Here is a 19,880-nt window from a genome sequence, read left to right as displayed (position 1 = left end):
CAAAGCCTCACTTTAGTTATGTCCCTGCCTAAAACATTTAACTTCAATCTGAATATGATAAAAAAAAAATCGATATATCCAAATTAAAGGAAGTTTTGAACCACGGTTCGAAATTGAATTGAATATAATTTGTGTGTGTGTGTGTGTGTGTGTGTGTGGCCGGCTCAGCCCCCCCTGGGAGTAGGGCCGGTGTGGCATGTGGTGCCGGGGATCAAACTGTAGTCCCCGTGAGCTTGCCTAAGCTTGCCTACACAGGCACTTTTAAAACTTTTTGTTTTAATAAACTGACCTAAATTCTTATTCAACTTACTAGTTCAGTTATTTAAATACAGAATGACCAAAATTACATATTTTTCATTAATCTTTGTAAGATAATTTAACAGGAAATATAAAAATGACAACCTTGTCAAATTTATCAATACAAGAATCAGCTGGTTAAAATGACACCACCAAAAAAAAAAAAAAAAAATGACACCACCTGCAGCAACACTCAGTAGTCAGTATGTAAACAAACACATTGCCAAAGTGATGCTTAGGGTAAACAGTTAAGTGATTAAAATATATTGGCCTTCTGAAAGAAAAAAAAAAAAACCAAGGGAATCATTGTAGAATCTAAATTAAAGAAGAGTAAGAGCACAGGAAACAAAATAAAGCATGCATTATCTTTGACTGAATTTTGGATCTGGTGGTAAAAATAGCTATCCAGGATACAGGATACTGTTAGTACAGTTACTCAATGTTAAATAGGAGTAGTATTAGGCAATATTAACTATGTTATTAGGTATAGTAGGGAATTTTTTTTTTTTTTTTTTTTTTTTTTTTTTTTTTTTTTGTGGCTGGCTCAGCCCACCCTGGGAGTGGGGCTGGTATGGCATGTGGTGCCGGGGATCGAACCGCAGTCCCTGTGTGCTTGCCTAAGCAGGCGCTTTAGAGTATCTCACCGACCCCAGGTGTAGTAGATAATATTTTGGTGTCATCTTCATCTTCTAAATGTGATCATTATATTATAGTTTTGTTGGAGCCTATCATTTTTTTAGAAGATACATACTAAAGTATTTAGAGTGAAGTATGACGTGATTATGGCCATCTCAAATAATTTAGATGTGATATGTAGATAGGTTATCTGTGTATGTATATGTTTATAGTGAGAAAAGTAAAGCATATGTTAAGGAATATTAATAATTGATTAAACTAGGAAAAAAATAGTGTTCATAGCACCATTTTGCCACTCTTTTCTATGGGCTTGATATTTTTTCAGGATAAAAAGTACAGACTGTACTGTGACCAATTTTACAACCAGTTGGTCAAGATTTTTAGGAAAAATTGAGGGTAAATGCTTATTACAGGCTTTTAAGTCCACACATGAGCCAAATTTTAATTGCCTTAAATAGGCTGGTGTATTGACTAATGTGTACAGGGAACTGAATGAACTAGGTGTGTTTTAGCAAGATTTGGTAAGACAAATCTTACTTCTTATGCAAGCTGAGACAAATATCTTAAATAAGTTAATGGCCCTGAACTTCTCTAGTTTTCTCATCTATAAAATAGGACTAGTAGTAGAAACCCTTTTGTGAGATTGTGGTAAGAATTAAGTACCTGCCATCTGGTGAGCATAGCACATCTTAGCTATGAGGCATTGATGAAGACAGCACTGTGTTGGGTGCATCTGCAGCCAGGTCAGTTCTTAATGTGATGATTAGAATCACTCAGACTTTCAAAACAGAGTGCTTGCCTCCTATTCCAGAGGCGAATCTATGGATTGAGGCCTGAGGCACTTCGTTAGCACAAGCCAGAACAATGAGCAAGCATATTCTCAGCCTCTCAGAATCTTTGGCACAGTTGGCACTTAGTGAAATACCTGGTCACCAAACGTTTGAGAAAGGAAGAGAGAAGATCCCATGGATAGATCTTGGAGACAAGTGCTGGTGTCAGCATTTTGAGTGGAGAAAAAACAAATCAGGTCTATTTAAATTCTTGTGTGCTGTCATCATGACAAAGGTAGTACTAAAAAGTGTGTGCATTATACACTCTGAGATACCCTTGTATTATGTTCTGTTATATGAGAAATTAAAGTTATGCAGCCATTGAACCAAGAGTCACAAACTTCTGACATGTGAATGAGCATTTCCTGGCATGTAGTTGCCTCAGGAAGCCAGATGGTTCACTTTACTGATGCTGTCACTGCTTAAATATCTTTCTCTTCTTGGGAATTGCCTTCATAACCAGTTTAAGAACCCCACAAGAAAGCCAAGCTCACTGATTTATGTACATCTTATTTTGATCCATATTGTCATTACCCATTTCAGTCACTTACTATATTCACTAGACTTGGCTCCATAAAATGTGTGGCTTTCCCCCAACATGAATATTTAGAATATGTTTAAGGTTCAGATGTAACTGGAATCTAGAAAAGTTTAGTCTAGACAACACAGGACCTCCATGAAATAAGTAACTGACTGCACAAGTACAGCCTGACTTGGGTAAGGATTCCATGCTCATGAAAATGTCTTATTTTAAAAACTAAATCAAATATAGCCATTTCTTATTCACTTGGTAACATCAATATGAGGGCACTGGCAGATGGGTTGAGGTTTTCTGTTTACATAATCAGTGTTTGAGATGTGCATTTGTGCAGAATGTAACCAAGGTATATGTAGGTAATTAACCTTTTTTTTTTTTTTCTCATTTTGTGGCCTGTCTAGTTCCCAGTGCTGCTCCTCAGAATCTGTCATTAGAAGTGAGAAATTCAAAGGTAAAACTTTGTAATGCTTCCTGCCATTCATTCCTGCTGTACACGCTGAGCCTCATAGTGGCTTACAGAGAGGGTGATACCATGGGAAAGCATCAGAACAGTGAATGCCAGTGTTGTAATTATCAGTCTGCTTTTTAAAATACTAACCTAATAAACTAAAATATAATTGAAAACACTGATGATTAAACAGAGAAATAAGACAGCACATATTATACCTGCCATTAAACTTGTGTTTAGAAACCATCTTGTGTATTCTGTTTCACTTGACTGCCTTTTCTGATGCCAAAACGTCCTTACCTTCCTGAAAATAAATTGCCTTTTTATGTAAACATGATACTTGAAATCTAGATCATTCAAAACCTTGCTGATGTGGCAGAAGGGAATAAAATGTTAGTAATAACATGGTTCCATAGTCCTGTAATTTGTGTGGCTTGAAGGCAGGTGCTACAAATCTGGTTGCATGTACACTCATCATCAAGTCCTAGTCTGGTTCAGTGGAGATCTATGTCTCTCAGAACTCCAGGTTCCAGGGGCCGGGAGATAGCCCAGTAGAATAAGCACTTGCCTGGCAAGTGCAAGGGCCTGAGTTCAATCCCCGGTTCCACCAAAAAAAAATAGAACTCCAGGGTCCTTGCTGGACTACACAAACAAGGCAAGTAACCAGTCCTTTCATAAACTACTGCAGGACTTCCATACACCTATTAATTAATGATCTCCCTTTCAAGAGGTTTAGGTGAAAATTATTTAATTTCAGCTATTTTGAGCTGGAGATAGGGAGAAAAAATTACACCTAACAATAATACTTCCTAATCCATGTACTCTGTGCTTTCTTTGTGAAAACTTTTTGGAAACTTCTGACCAACATCTTTATTCTGAAAAAGTACTCAGAAGAGCAAGGGTCCAGAGTACACTGCTTGAAAAATACCCTTTCCCCACTTGACCATGGGAGTTTTAAAATTATTATTATTATTATTTTTATGTATTTAGTACAAGGTCTCACTATACAGACTGGGCTTATAGTAATCCTCCTGTTTTCAGTCTCCCAAGCCCTGGGATTACAGGCGTGCGCCCAGTCTCATCACCATCTCAGCTCGCCCCAGGGGTGGGGCTGGCACAGCCCTCTGGGGATCAAACCCGGTCACTGTGTCTGCCTTAGCAGGTGCTTTAACCTGCTGAGCTATCTGGCTGGCTCTAAATTACTATTTCAAATGACTGTTGAATAAAAACTTTATTTAAAATAAATAGTATCATTGTTGTTCATATGACCCTTTTCTTTACACTGTGAAATCAGGCTAATACATATAATTAGGACCAATCTTTAGATACATTCAACTTTTCCTTATAATCTTGTCTTTCCCAGAGTATAATGATTCATTGGCAGCCACCTTCTCTAGCCACACAAAATGGGCCAATTACTGGTTACAAGATTCGCTACCGAAAGGCCTCCCGCAAAAGTGATGTCACTGAGACCTTGGTAACTGGGACACAGCTGTCTCAGCTGATTGAAGGTAAGATGGTTTGTACATAGGCAAAATTCTTTTCTCAAACATAGAGTTCTGCTAGTCTAAGGGCTGCATTCAGCTGTTGACTTAAGCCTGGTTCTTAAAAATTTATAATAGCCTGCTTCTTACCCATTACAAAATAAAATTGAAAAATACATCAGTGCATGATAAGATTTTAACTTTTCTTTCCTTACATTCTCCACATTTTTTTTATTGTATATATTGTGTTTATCTAATTTGAGATAGGTAAAACAACTAGATAGGCAAAGATATTCCATTTAATCTAGTTGGGTACAGAGTTTTGTAAAATTATTTTTATAATACTGACACCACTCGCATATGTGTGGCCTGCATGCAATAATCACACTTGCTACTATGGACACTATAAGGTTTCAGAAAGTTTACTCTTTCTGAAAGAGATTCCCCTTTGTATAGATTTTCCATTAGGTACAATAGGACAAGTCACATACCTGGCAAAAATGGGCTCAAATGCAGCTCTAGTATGGGTTCATTCTATAGGAAACAGAGTGCCCTTCTTTCTCCCCCAAAAGAAAGCTGACTACACAACATAAGTATAGAGGAAAAGGAACTTTAGCCACTGTGTATGTTCCTCTCTTTCTTACTCAGTGTTGAACATTCTGACACTGAAGAGAGCAGAGAATGAAAATCAGGTTGATTGGGTTCTTCTTGGCTCTTAACTGAGCTGTGTTTGCCAGTAATCCAGGCTGTTGTCTGTTAATTGTTGACAAGTGCTCTTGCAGCCCACTCGCACTTTCTGATTTATTATGTGTGGAGATAAGACAAGGAAGGAAGCTGACTTGGGCCCAGCCATTTTGTTCCTGTTGCTGTGCTTGCTCTCTTATGGGCAAAAAGGTTCAGGATGGGCCTGTAGAGAACAGAACCATCCAAACCCTCCTTCCACACCATGTGCCAGTAGCAGTTAACTGAACTTGTTGCACGCTGACATTCTATTCAAGTTACGTTCTTACTGCCTGTAATTAGGGTTTTTATGCTTCTCTCCAAATATACCAATATTTGGATATGGAGAGGTAGGATAAGTTTCATAACTTTACAAGGCCTGCCATAATATCGATATTTGAGTACTTTGAAAATATATGTCTGAATGCATGAGTAAGTGGCCACATTATTAACTATTGTGCTGCCCTTTAGAATAGACTTTATATACATATATCGTGCCTTTGGTGCACTTGTACTTGAAGTAAATAAGCTGGTAGTAAATAAAAAGTTACATAATAAAAAAGCTTGGGGTTTTTCTTTTACTTGCTATAAATATATTTGAGCATTTACTTTTTGAGAAATAGATTTCTAGGCCATGTTTGATGTTTAAATTTTTTCTGATGTGGTTATACTAGGGCTCAGAGAACAGAGGTAACATGATAGGAGTTACATCTTTGCATTCTTTTCTGGGTTTTGGTGTCTTCTAAAACAAACTGACTTTGTTCCTTTGTAAAACCTCTTTCATTATTCTTGACCTTAGCATCCTTTGTAAGAAAATGAAGGGATTATATTAAATGAGTTCAAGGTGCCCTCAAGTTCTTAAGCAAAAAAATCTCTAATCTCCTGGGAGCTTTAGTCATTTCTGTTTTTTCTCTTGGGTTGTGTGGGCTTTATTCAGCCTTGACTGTAAAGATGGGCTATATTTATGTTTTGCCTGTTCTGAGCTAATCAAGTTATGAAATGAGTTGGAGGGTGAAATAACTTGCTTTGATGAGATTACTTTTCCAAAGCTCTGTTTCATCTTTCTTTCCCTCTGTCATTTGGGTCTCAGGTCTTGATCGGGGGACTGAATATAATTTCCGCGTGGCCGCTCTAACAGTCAACGGTACAGGCCCAGCAACTGACTGGTTGTCTGCTGAAACTTTTGAAAGTGACTTAGACGGTAAGAACAGAACAATGGGCAGGAGCAGCACGTCACAGATACTGGTGGTTTTGTTGGGGAATCGGGGTGGTGAGCAGTGGTTCCAGGAATGGAACTCCAGGACCTTGCACTTGCCAGGCAGGTGCTGTGCCACTGAGCTACATCACTGGCCCCACAGACACTGTATTAACCCTAGTCAGTGAGTGACTGTGGAAACCCATGGCTTTGGCTTCACAGCTGTGAACTTTAGTGCATTATATTGCTGCTATTCCTATCAAGCAACATTGTTCCTGAGATGAACTCTTGAACTAGTTCTTCTTCAGAGAAGAGCAGAACAAATGTTCTGTTTAAGCAGAACAGACCAAATGAAAATGTACAGATGCTTTAAATCAGCATGTCCTCCCAAGGCTATTAAGTAGAAGGGTACTCTAAAATTTAATGTTGAGCCATATCAATTATCCTTTAGTTCAGTTACAATTTCCCATTTTCCTGAATCTGGAATCCTTGCCCCTTTTGTAGCTACCTAGTTAGTGAGTATCTCTTATGTGGGTATAATGTCGTGGCATCTTTATCAGTGTCAGGTTCCAGACTTGGAGGATAAAAGATCTGAATTTTTTTTTAATCTCCTTTTACTAATTTTTAAATTAAAGTAGCAATTTATGCCTTGAAGTATATTGGAAGATACTATAAATGTCCACCTTTTAAAAACCCTTTAGTCTCCTATCAACAGAATTAATTATGGCTCTCAAATTTTACTTTTCTGATTTACAGATTTATAGATCATTTTAGGGAATAAGTAACTGATACCATTGCTGTTATATGTTGCTTCATTGCCCATTGATAATAGGCTTCTAATTTCTTTCTTTCTTTCTTTCTTTCTTTCTTTCTTTCTTTCTTTCTTTCTTTTTCTTTTTTTTTTTTTTTTTGCGGAACCGGGAATTGAACTCAGGTGCTTATGCTTGCCAGGGAAGCACTTATTCCACTGAGCCATCTCCCTGGCCCTAGGCTTCTAATTTCTTGATAATTTGTTTTTCATTATCCCTCTGAGAGCTTGGGGATGAGATGTGGGACAAGGGATGAGCAACTCTTGAAGGTATTTTGTTTTCCTCCATTGAACAGAGGCTCTGGATCTGTCTTCTTTCCAAATTAATAATGCAATATCTTATGTTTAATGCTGTTTGGGTTTTCTTTCCTTCTTAGGAGGCAGTAAAATCTTGAGCCATATCTCACTGTTCTCTTTGAATTCTTGGGCCCAAATACTTCGGCAGAAGACTGAAAACATCATTCTCCAAGGATGGTGAAATATTATCAAGGAAAATAGGTCTCATCTTGCTTTTCTACTTTGCTTCCCAGAAACTCGTGTTCCTGAGGTGCCTAGTTCTCTTCACGTTCGCCCACTTGTCACTAGCATCGTAGTAAGCTGGACTCCACCAGAGAATCAGAACATTGTGGTGAGAGGTTATGCTATTGGTTATGGGATTGGCAGTCCTCATGCTCAGACCATCAAAGTGGACTATAAACAACGCTATTACACCATCGAAAATCTAGGTATGTTTGCTATGAAAGGAAGTCATTGTGCATCAGATATCCTTTTTACTTACATAATAATTTCGGTTTTATATAATAATTGCAGAAATGACACATAGAATTCCTATATATTTTATATCCAAATACCCTAAGACTGACATTTAACCACATTTACATTATCTTCTTTGTCCATATGTACATGTGTTTTCTTTTGAACCATTTGAAAGTAAGTTGTAGATAAGGTAATTCTCACACTAATATTTTTATCTTGCAACTCTTAAAAATAACAATATACTAACATAAACACAGTTACCACATTCAGAAATTTTGGCCAGGGAGATGGCTCAGTAGAATAAGTGCTTCCCTGGCAAGCTCAGGGGTCTGCGTTCAAGCCCCAGTTCTGCCTAAATAAATAAAAATAAAACTGAAGAATGAATTTTAGGGCCAGGGAGATGGCTCAGTGGAATAAGCTCTTCCCTGGCAAGCGCAAGGACCTGAGTTCAATCCCCGGTTCTGCAAAAAAAAAAAAAAAGTAGAAATTTCATTGAGACAGTATCTAAAGACTACATTCATGTTTGGCACTTTACTCATCAACCTACTTTATAACAAAATCACTGCTTGGTCCAGGATCCCATGTTGCATCTCGTTACCACATCTCTAGTTTTCTTTTGATATGAAACAGTTCTTCAGACTTTTCTTGACTTTTATGACTTTTTAAAATTATAGGCCGGGGCTGGTGAGATGGCTCAGTGGTCTAAAGCACCTACTTAGAACAAGCAAAAAAAAAAAGCACAGGGACCGCAGTTCAATCCCCCAGCACCACATCCCCTGGTGGGCTGAGCTGGCCACACACAAACACACACACACATAAATAAATAAATAAATAAATAAATAAATAAATAAAAAAAATTAAAAAAAATTATAGGCCATTTATGTATATTTTTTATGAATTTGGGATGGGATGTATAGGGTCTCACTATATAAGTCAGACTCATAGTGATTCTCCTATTTTCAGCCTCCTAAGGGCTGGGATTACAGGCGCACACCACCATGCCCAGTCTCAATCACTGTCTCAGCACATCCTGAGGGCAGGGCCAGCACAGCAGGCCCCGGCCACTGCACTCTACTGAAGCAGGTGCTTTAGTCCGCTGAGCTATCTGGCTGGCCCTGAGGCCATCTATATTTTGTAGAAAGTCCCTCACTTAGGATTCTTCTAATAACATTTCGTCATTACATTCAGGTAATACAACACTAGGAGGAATGGCTTAGAATTATTATGTTCTTGTCAGTGCATCATAATCAGGAGGCATGCAGTAATCTATGGTTAGTTATGTTAGCTTTAATCACTTGGTTAATATGGTATCTGATCCCACTATAAAATCATTTTTCTTTATAATTAATAAGTGCCTTATAGTGTAGAAACCTTGAGTCTTTGTAAATATCCTATTTCTTATCAAACTTTTGTTCACTAGTTTCAGCATTCCTAGTAACAGTTATTATTCTGGTGTTCCTAAGAAAACTCAAAATATAAATTCCATTTGGCTCAGCTATTCCTTTCTAGGCATCCTTCCAGAAGAATTAAAGTCATCATAAAGCAGGGATAGATTCGTACCCATGTTTATACCAGCGCAACTCTCACAGCGTTGGGGAGACTGAGACAGGAGGATCACTACAAGTCTGAGCTGCATAGTGAGACCCTATACCAAATAAATAAATGTATGTGTTTTGTTTTGTTTAATTTATACCAGTACAACTCATATTAGCTAAATCTTGGAAGCAGCATATATGGCCATCGACAGATAAATGGATTTTAAAAATGTGGTATTTATATATTTATATGCAATGGAGTACTAACTACTGTGCCATAAATAAAGATAAGCTTGAGGCATTTATAGGTAAATGGGTGCAACTCAGTGGTGATAACATTCTAGTTCCGTATTTCTTGTAGAATGTTAGCCTTCTGGGGCTGGAGAGATGGCTCAGTGGTCTAAAGCACCTACTTAGAACAAGCTTAGCAAAGCATCAGGGACCGCGGTTCAATCCCCCAGCACCACATGCCAGCCAGCCCGCCCCCTGGTGGGCTGAGCTGGCCACACACACACACCACACTCTCTCTCTCTCTCTCTCTCTCTCTCTCTCTCTCTCTCTCTCAAATAAATAAAAAATAAAAAAAGAATGTTAGCCTTCTGTAATAAAGAAGATCTTTCTTTCACTGAGTAGAGAGTAAATGGCCAGTGGTTCATGTGTCCACTTGACATCTCTTCTTTCTTTGATCATGTTCTTCCTTTTTGACACAGTAAGATCCTCCATACTCATCTGCTGTTTTACTGATCTCAGTCCTGGAATCAGTCGTTTTCCCAAGAAACTGGTTTCTTTTATGAAAAATGATTTTTCAAAACAAAATAGCTGAGTACTATATAGTCATTGTTACTCAGTGCCTTAAAAGCTACTAAAACTGACAAAGTCAATAAGTAAAAACAGTTGTATTTTCATGTTATCAAGCACTTGGAAGTTGGAATTAAAGCAGACCACTTACACTAGCTTCAAAATAGAAACACTTAGGAATAAACTTACAAAATATGTGAAAGGTCTGTGTACTAAAAACAAGAAATGTGTTGCTAAGAGAAATTAAAGAAGACACAAGTAGAAAAACTGTGTTCATCAATTTGAAGACAATGTTAAGGTGACAGTTTGTCCCAATGTACTTTCAAGAGAAATTCCAGTTGACTTCTTTGTAGAAACTGATAAGCTGATTCTAAAATTTTTATGAAAAATAATAGCTTTTAAATTTTTGAATTAAAAAAGAGAATTATTTTATGACATCATTAAACTATAATATTGAAGCCCTTGTAATATGATATTGGTATAAAAGTACTACAGATCAGTGGAACAGTGTACATTCTAAAAATACATGATTTGTTTTTTATAAAGGTACTAAAATAATTCACTAGGAAAAAGTCTTTTCAACAAAAGTTGTGGGGGCCAGCCAAATAGTTCAGCAGATTAAAGCGCCTATAAACAGGCACAGGAGCCATGGGTTTGATCCCCGGGCCTGCTATGCACTGAGACAGCAATTGTGGTGCACACCTGTAATCCCAGCACTTGGAAGACTGTAAACAGGAGAATCACTACGAGTCCGACCTAGTAGTGAGACCCTGAGCACCGTGTAGACCCTTCCCTAAAATACAGAAAAAAAAAAAAGTTGTAGGAGTAATAGGATATCTTTATGAGGAAAAAAATAAAGAAACCCTGTTCCTAATTTTACATCTTACACAAAAACAGACTTAAAGCTTCAAGAGGAAAACAGGAAAAAGCTTTATGACTTTGGAGTGGGCAAGGACCTTTTTGAGTACAGAAGAGCACACATAAGTCATAGAATTAAAAAATTGATAATAAAAGTAGATTTCATCAAAATTTTAAACCTGTACCTTTAAAAAGACACTGAAAAAAAATAAAAAGACACTGATAAAATGATACCACTTTAGGACATTAAAAAAAAAGTCTCCCGTTCAAATATCTGACAGAGAATTTGAGTCTAGATTATATAAAAATTCTTATAACTCAGTAAGAAGAAAGCCCAATAAAAAAGGAAATAGAAAATTTGGACAGATACCAAACCAAAGAAGATGTGTTGAATGGACAACAATCTTGTGAAATGCTCAAACCAATAATCATCAGAAAAATATAAACTGAAACCACAGTGAAATACCATTCTACACCCATGAAAATTTGGTTAAATGTAATAGACTAACTGTACCAAGGGTCAGCAAGGATACAGAACTAGAACTTCCATATTTGCTGTTAGGAATATTTGATGGTACAACCAATTTATAGAACAGTTGGAGACTTCTTGTAAAGTTAATTGTCCAATCCAGGAATCCCATTAACCAAAAGAAATAAAATCATTGTCTACATAAAAGGTTGAATAGAAGTGTTTATAGTAACTATCATAGCCCAAAAGAAGATATAATACAAATTTTTATCAAGTGGTAAATTGTAATTATATTGTATCCATGTAATTGAATACTACTCAGTAATTAAAAGAAATAGGCTACCAATATGCATATCAACAGCTGTGTCTCATAAATATGCTGAATAAGAGGTTAAACAAAAGAACACACTTTTATTACATTTTTATGAAATTACAAAATAAAATTTAACCTGCAGTGGCAAAGCAAGTTCAGTGATTACATGAAACTGGGAGTGATAGAAAATGACCAGTACACAGCTCCTTGGTGGGTCCTTTATATAAGTGCTGATAACTTAGATTTATAAACTTGTCAAAAATTTAGTGTAGGGCTGGAGAGATGGCTCAGTGGTCTAAAGCACCTACTTGAAACAAGCTTGGCAAAGCACAGGGACCACGGTTCGATCCCCAGCACCACATGCCAGCCAGACCCGCCCCCTGGTGGGCTGAGCTGGCCACACACACACACACAATAAATAAATGTAATAAATAAAAATAAATAAATATTAAAAAATAAATAAATAAATAAAATCTTCAAAAAAAAAATTTAGTGTAGGGGCTGGTGAGATGGCTTAGTGGTCTAAAGCACCTACTTAGAACAAGCTTAGCAAAGCACAGGGACTGCGGTTCAATCCCCCAGCACCACGTGCCAGCCAGCCCCACCCCCTGGTGGGCTGAGCTGGCCACACACACACACACACACACACACAAATTAAAAAAATTTTTAAAAAAAATTTAGTGTATACTGAAACAGGTACATGTTGTATACTAATCATTCCTCATAATTGATTTAAAAACCAGAAATATTTCAGAAAGATTAATATTTTACAATAATTAATTAATTTAGAAAGGTATGATTGCTTTTCCAAATTGGATTATCATTATAAATCTTATTTTGAAAGACTTTAATTCAGAATATGCACTGATGAAATTTCTTAATTATTGTTTCATATACATCTTTATCTTTATTGGTAAAAAATAAGCTACAGTTTAAATCTATTCAAAACAAAGTGGCCTTTCACTTTTTCTTTTCTAGAAGAAACCATACCACTAACCTCTTAAGTGCTTCCCCACATAAGGAGTCTTATAAAGTAATTGTTGGGGAGCAGAAGCAAAGCTTTGCTCAGGACAGAAATGTCCCTGTGATGACCAGCCTCCTGCTGTTTCCATTATGTAACTGCTGAAATGGAAATCCTTTTCCTTGTACTTACGGGACATGGTCCTTGAACTTCCAGTGCTTTCAGTCTTGCAGGAGAAGGAAAATAAAACACAAGAAACAATGAAGTGAGTTGAAGTGAAGTGTGTTCAGAGAAAGGAGAGCTACCTAACAAAGCAGCGGAGCAGTCAGGAAAAGACTAGCCTGGATTGAAAGATTGTCAGAATAGTGCTTGAAACAGAGAAAAGAGAAGGAGCACTGCCTATGTGGAAGAGAGAAAGCAGGCAGACTAGTAGAAAAGAGAGTGCATATTAAAAAGTAATAAAGACAAAATTAATTGGACATAAGTAAGCTTGAGCTGTATACTTTAACCTACATGTATGTAGATACATATAATGCTGAGTAAAGAAGCAACTCACAGGTGAAGAAGTGCATTTTGGAATTTATTCATGAAACTAGAGCTCTCTCCTGAGCTTCCCATCCATATCCACATTTGCCTGTTGGGTTTATGAACCTCAAATATTCAGATTCCATCTAGTCCAAGATTTGAAGTTAGTGTCTTTCCCCCAAAACTTCTACCCATCAACAGATATTTAATATCCCAGTCACTCCTAGAGATAGAGCAATGAATCAGATAGACATGGCCATAGTTATTAGAAATAATACAATTTGAAAATAAGTGTTCACCGTGCTAAGAAGCAGAAATGGTGTTACAGGCTATGTAAGTGGAGGCCAACTGGTGAATAGGTTTATCTAGTAGAGGACAGATAAGATGTGTTCCCAGCCTAGCCAGTAGTGGTGGAAAAGAACATAGTGCTCAGTTAACAGAATGGTGGCCAGGAAAGATGGAGCACAGCGAACAAGGAAAGACTCGAGACATAAGCTGAATTGATGTCTTGATTATTTTTCTAGAGAGGATGAGAGAGAGAGAGAGAGATCTTAATGATTCCTAGATTTTGGGCTTGAGCATCAGGCTTGGTAATAGTGCTGTTTACTAAACTAGCAAATACTAGAGCAGGTCTGAAGTGGAAGGAGGAAAAAAAGGAAGAGAAAGATTTGGGATATCCAAGAGGAGATGCCAAACATAGCTGAAGATAGAAGTCTGGGTTCAGAATAAGGATCTAGCCTGGAGCTACATATTCACAGTTAATGGGCAGTTACAAGCTAATCAAAACTAAGAGGGGCCCTGCCCCTTAGCTCAGTTCTTTAAGTGGCTGCTTCAACAAAGCAGTCAGGCTCAGGTTACTGTGGTTTGATCCCCACAACTCAAGCCAGCCAATCATGCCCTGAAGGCATTCAGAGCCAAAAAAAAAAAAACCTAAGAGAACAGTACATAGGGAGAGAGCAGCAAAATAATAAGTAGGGAGATAACTGAGCAGTCTAAGCACCTGCCTGGCAAGCACGAGAACCCAGGTTTGATCCCCAGTACCACATTCCACACTGGGCCTGTACTAGCCACTGAAACCAGGTGTGGTGGTACACACCTGTAATCCCAGCACTGGGGAACCTGAGACAGGAGGATCACTGCGAGTTGGAACTGCATGGCAAGACCTTGTATCAAATAAATGAATAAATAAATATTTTTTTTTAAAAAAGAATAAGCCTTGGAAAGGTATATCTTGATGGATTTGCCACTGTCCCCAGTTTTAGAAAAAGACATTGTCTAGGATGTTGCTCAATCCACTTTTTCCTTACCAGTCAGGCATTGATTCTGTTTGTTACCATTTCTTTCTGACCTGGTAGTACCAGGTACCTCCACATGTTGCCCATTATTATCCAAAGCGTGGATGTGCAAACCAACAGGGCAACTATTTTAAGTTTTTCAAGTAGTGCGGGCCACATGAAATGCAGCCTTTTGGTCTGACATTGCAGAATCAGCTCTAGGCCAGTTTGGATCATATCTTGTCCAGCCAAGAAGTCTGCCTGCTGGCTATCTGAGGCTTGCTGCCCTGGATCAGGAGGCCCCCTTTGGAGCACTGGGGGCATTTCACACTTACTTAGTGCATCTCCTGCTTCTCTCTCTATCTTGGTGGTTCTAGTCACTGTCCTTCAGGGAAGGAAAAGAGGTCATTTAAAGTCAAGCTCCGCTGATAGACTTCCAGCATGGGAAAATCTTGTTAAATCATTCTCATCCAAATTCTGCGTCATGCAACAAACATCACTACAGCATAGTAGAAGAGTCAGGTGCAGTCAGCATCCACTAACTGAGACTGAAACCAGAAGTTCCTCTGTCCAGATATTTTCCCATCATACTCTCTCCTCACACTCAAAAAAATATTTTTTCTTTTCTTTTCTTTTTTTTTTTTTTTTGAGGAACCGGGGATTCAAAATTTTTAATTGTGGATTTTTTTTAAATGTTGTCTTTCTTGAACTTCTCTGCAATTAAGATTATGCATCATTGAATTGAAAATTTTTTGTTTCAAGGATTTTCAATTATTTCGTTTTTCCTTCCCTCAGATCCAAGCTCTCACTATGTGATCACCCTGAAAGCGTTTAACAATGTGGGTGAAGGCATCCCGCTGTATGAAAGTGCTGTGACCAGGCCGCACACAGGTAGGGGCTTTCTGTCTCTGGTGCTCATCAGCACTTTCCCAGTAGCTTACATATTGGCATCGATCCCGCTTTCCTGCTCATGAAAGAAATGTATATGGTAGTATAAGGTGCAAGCTTAAAATGGGCCCGTAGGCTTTCAGCACGCAAAGTTCTGTTCCCATTTTGCTTCTTGGAAAAAGATAAACCTGTTGTGTAAGCTATTCTGTGTAGATAGCTGCACGTGTTTCTAGGATGTTAGGATTGAAAAAGCATAGTTTGGAAAAATTTAAAGTGATTTTTTTATCTTTTAGGCATATTAATTATAACTAAAATGAGTCAAAAAGTGAAAGTACCTCTGTATCCCTAGAAAAATTATATAGGTTACAGAGTGTGGTGGTAAATATATATGATTGCTGAAGGCAGCATTTGCTCTGTGGTCACTTGAGTTGGTTAGGAAAATATAATTTTATATACCTTTCATATGTCTCATATTTATATAAAAGATATAAAGCCAAAGATGGTATCCATTTGACCAGTTGTATAAGAGTAAGTATTGTGTTTTGAATTACCTTTTAAATATCTCTAAAATAAATATGCATAGTTGTAAAATTTCTGTAGATACCAATTTAGACTTAAATGAAAGTTTATTGAAGTAATTGTAGTAGAATTGTGATTTTTTTTCTGTAAAAGGCTCAGAAAACCAAAGACTTTCAGAATTACTTTTTCTTCATTTGTTGCCCAAAAGTTTGAATAGTTATTGTATGACATCTCCTAGATGCTTTGTATGATAATACAGACTTGGCAATATTCTTATTAAAAGTTAATTTCTGTCCCTTTTTGTTTTTGTTTTATTTTATTTTTATTATTTTTGTTTTGATACCAGGGAATGAATTCAGGGCCTTTTGTTTGCCAGGCAGGCACTTATGCCACTGAGCTGTCTCCCTGGCCCTTGTCCCTTTTTGTTTTTAATAAAGCTTTTACTTCAGACTAACATCATTACTATATGTTTAGTAGTTCTGTCCTGTCTGTCTTCTATGTGCCTGCAATTTTTAAATTCTTTTAAAAATAGCTTTAGTATTCCAGCAAAGGGGCAGAAAAGTACAAAAAAAATACTGAAGTGTTCTTCTACTTTCTTAATTAGGCTGAAAAAGAAAACAAATTATTTTAGGTGGTTTAGTGGTTTGAAAGTATTATACACTGGCTAGTACACAAAGAAATGTTCCTGAATCATATAACCTAATTACTTTTTCAAAGGGTTGGTACATATAAGAAAAAAATTTCTCAAAGAATTCTAATGATCTCTGTACCTGAAGATGCATTTTCTGTCCCTAATTACTATATTCTGACAGACTTTCAGCAAAGCCCTTGATTATAATGTATGCTGTTCCTCTGTTATTTTTAGATCTTATTATGCAGGAAATACATTTATGGAGACTATTACGTTAGTGCAGTATTTGTAAGGCCTGTGTCACTTCAGATTTTAAGTTACAGGAAGAACTAGTCACCATAACTGTGGGAAACCCATTTGAAAACATGAACTTAAAATAAATCAGTATATGTATATGTACTTGGAGAACCTAACCCAGAATTGTGAAGGCCCAAAGGGATCTTGCTGTATTGCTCTAGGCTCATGGTCCTTAGGGGTGTGTGTGTGTGTGTGGGTGTGTGTGGGTGGTAGCACTTAACGATGTGCCCATTGCCAGGGATACAGCACAACGTCTGAATTCTGACTTTCCATCAGATGAGTACTCTGATGGTTTCTGCAGTTCTTGAAGGCTATTGTACCTGAGTCCATGATATCCACAAGGCAGCATTTCCCTTAGCTGATGGGGGCTCATCTTTGGGTGGTTCTTGGACTGCAGGAGAAAATGCAGCAGAAATCCATCATAGTGTCATCTTACTTTCTTTAAGGAAGAAGCATGCCCTTGAGTTCTTTTGGTTGATTTGGCTGTGTGCTAAATTGCCACCCTGCCTCTCACCTAAGATACCAGCAAGTCTAAACTCAACCCATGAGCTAGCATTCAAGTCTTGGTTAAGGTTAGGCCCTTTCATGTCTGGTGATATGCACTGATAACTCAGATTTCCAAAATTCAGCATTTTACTAAAATCTCAAACCAAACAATGAACTGTGTGCTACTGGTTGAGAAATTATACCCTTTATTTGAAAACCAATTTTTTTGTCTTTTATGGTCCTTTTGTACAGGAGGTATAACTTTCAAGTAATTGTAAGAAAATTGTAGTATGTATATGTTAATATAATCACGTACTTTAATGTGCCTGTAGTATGCAGTACAGAAGATAGTTGATACTTCTCTTAACATTTTCCTACAATTTTTTTCCAGAAAGAACACAGCGGAAATATTCTTTTTAAATGAATGATGGTTATCTATTAACTCTGGATTTTCTTTCTTTTTCTCCATTCCTCATCTTTCATTCCATTATGTTACCCTGCATTTCCTTTTTATTTTTGTTTACATTAAAATGCCCCTTCCCTTTTTTAATTACTTTCTGCCCAGACACTTCTGAAGTTGATTTATTTGTTATTAATGCTCCATACACTCCAGTGCCAGATCCCACTCCCATGATGCCACCAGTGGGAGTTCAGGCTTCCATTCTGAGTCATGACACCATAAGGATCACCTGGGCGGACAACTCCCTGCCCAAACATCAGAAGATTACGGACTCCCGGTACTACACAGTTCGATGGAAAACCAACATCCCAGCAAACACCAAGTACAAGGTACGGACACATTGGCTTTGGATGAAAAAACCTAGTCAGTGATATTTTCTAATTTTAAAATTCCTGATTTCTACTTTTTTCAGAATGCAAATGCAACAACTCTAAGTTATTTGGTTACTGGTTTAAAACCAAATACACTCTATGAATTCTCTGTGATGGTGACCAAAGGTCGAAGATCAAGCACGTGGAGTATGACAGCCCATGGGACCACCTTTGAATTGGGTATGTTTTTTCAGAATCTACGTCACATGTTTTTTTTTTTCCCTTTGAAAAACGCAAAGGCAGTGGAAGTCTGTGGTAATGTTGTGCCATATGCTAAGTCATGAGACTTCTCATTACCTGCTTTTACCACCCACAGAATGAATTGAGTACATTAATTGACATATTTACGGAATACAGTGAGCAGCTACATTTGGAGTTGTGCTTCAGCACTATACAAGAAAATAAGCAAATAGCAGGATACTGTAGTGCAAAGCTTACTAAATTCAGGAATTAAGAGACTTTAGTTCAATCTTAGGTCATTTATCTACTGACTGTATGATCAAGAGTAAGTCATCTAGCCTCTCTGAATCTCAGTCTCTTCAGTTCTCTAAATGAGAGAGAATAATCCCTGCCTTTCCTACAGGATTATTATAAGAGAAACAGATGGGAGAGCACATGGTAAATTATGAACCACTGGATAGATGTAAGAGATTATTGTCATTGGTCCTATTTATCTGGTAGATTAAGATTGAAAAACTGAAATGACCTGTCCTTCACCAAGTAGTTGCCAACCATGTGTGCTAGAGACTAATCTCTTGACACCCTTAAGCCACTTCAAAACTTTTCTTGAAAAAGTTAGTATCTTTGCAAAATCTTTCACTGAAATAGCCTTTTGGGTTTTGTTTGTGAGTAACCATGAGAGAAAAAAAGATAGCTAAGTAAAGTAAGGAGAGAGCAGGCTCTCCAGATTGGACTGTTTACTTTCTGCCTACTTTTAGGCCTCACCTTCTACTTCCCCTTAGGCTATCTTAGTAAGGGTATATGTGTGACCATTAGGTATCTCTACCTGTGCTGACTCCACTGTCTTCCTCTCCTGTGTAGGAATAATATAGCAGTGCAAATTCTCCACAAAATGAGCTTGACTTTTCTGCAGAGTTGATTGGAATGCCTGCAGAAAGAGGAGTTGACCTTCAAGAGTTAGAAATCCACTACTACCCAGAAGTTGAAATAGACCTTTACTTTGCTTTTCTCACCAGTTTTAAAAATATCTTTTTTCTTTAATTCCAACCATTAGTTCATAAATAAAATTTGTATTTACCCTTAAGATGCTTGTGTTTAACCAGGCTTCCCTCCCTCTTATACCAGAATTCTAGTATTTCAAAAGAGTACTTTTGAGGAGGTACTTAATTTGCACATTTCCCTACTAGAACATTAAATGTTTTCAGCTATAATAACATGGAAGGAAATACAAGAAGTACACTGTTATTTTCATTTTGTTGGCTCTTTGTAGATTTTTTCTGGAGCAGTAACCTCATTAGTTTACATATGCTTTTAGTGTAATCTTAAATTGAAAAATGTCAATTCATAGATCATTTTTTCTTTGCGGACATAGGGATCTTAAAAGTTCTTTGAGGCGGCGACCTGGCGCGGCTGTCTCGGCGCCAGGCCGCGGAGCGCGAGGTCGCCAGTTCGCGCCCCCGTCCCGACCCTTTCTCTTTTGGGGCTGAGGAGATGGCTCAGTAGAATAAGTGGTTGCCCAGTAAGGGCAAGGGCCTGAGTTCAATCCCCAGTTCTGAAAAAAAAAAAAAGAAAAGAAAAAAAAGAAATGAAAAAGTATACTTTT

General features: G+C 37.5%; 1 protein-coding gene across 1 annotated transcript in view; it reads left to right on the top strand.

Annotated features, from left to right (window-relative positions):
* Positions 1-19,880, top strand: part of Neo1 (neogenin 1) — a 213,878-nt gene that overhangs the window by 161,798 nt on the left and 32,200 nt on the right. Inside the window, exons 15-21 of the mRNA XM_023712423.1 lie at positions 2,703-2,752; positions 4,113-4,260; positions 6,044-6,154; positions 7,487-7,681; positions 15,241-15,336; positions 17,880-18,055; positions 18,139-18,277. Of these exons, the coding sequence (XP_023568191.1) occupies positions 2,703-2,752; positions 4,113-4,260; positions 6,044-6,154; positions 7,487-7,681; positions 15,241-15,336; positions 17,880-18,055; positions 18,139-18,277 (915 nt within the window). The remainder of the gene's footprint in view (positions 1-2,702; positions 2,753-4,112; positions 4,261-6,043; positions 6,155-7,486; positions 7,682-15,240; positions 15,337-17,879; positions 18,056-18,138; positions 18,278-19,880) is intronic.

This window comes from Octodon degus, unplaced genomic scaffold, assembly GCF_000260255.1.
Source record: "Octodon degus isolate 3935 unplaced genomic scaffold, OctDeg1.0 scaffold00026, whole genome shotgun sequence".
In the NCBI taxonomy this organism is placed as follows: domain Eukaryota; kingdom Metazoa; phylum Chordata; class Mammalia; order Rodentia; family Octodontidae; genus Octodon; species Octodon degus.
Note: the sequence above shows the minus strand (reverse complement) of the source record. Positions and strands in the feature narration are given on the sequence as shown.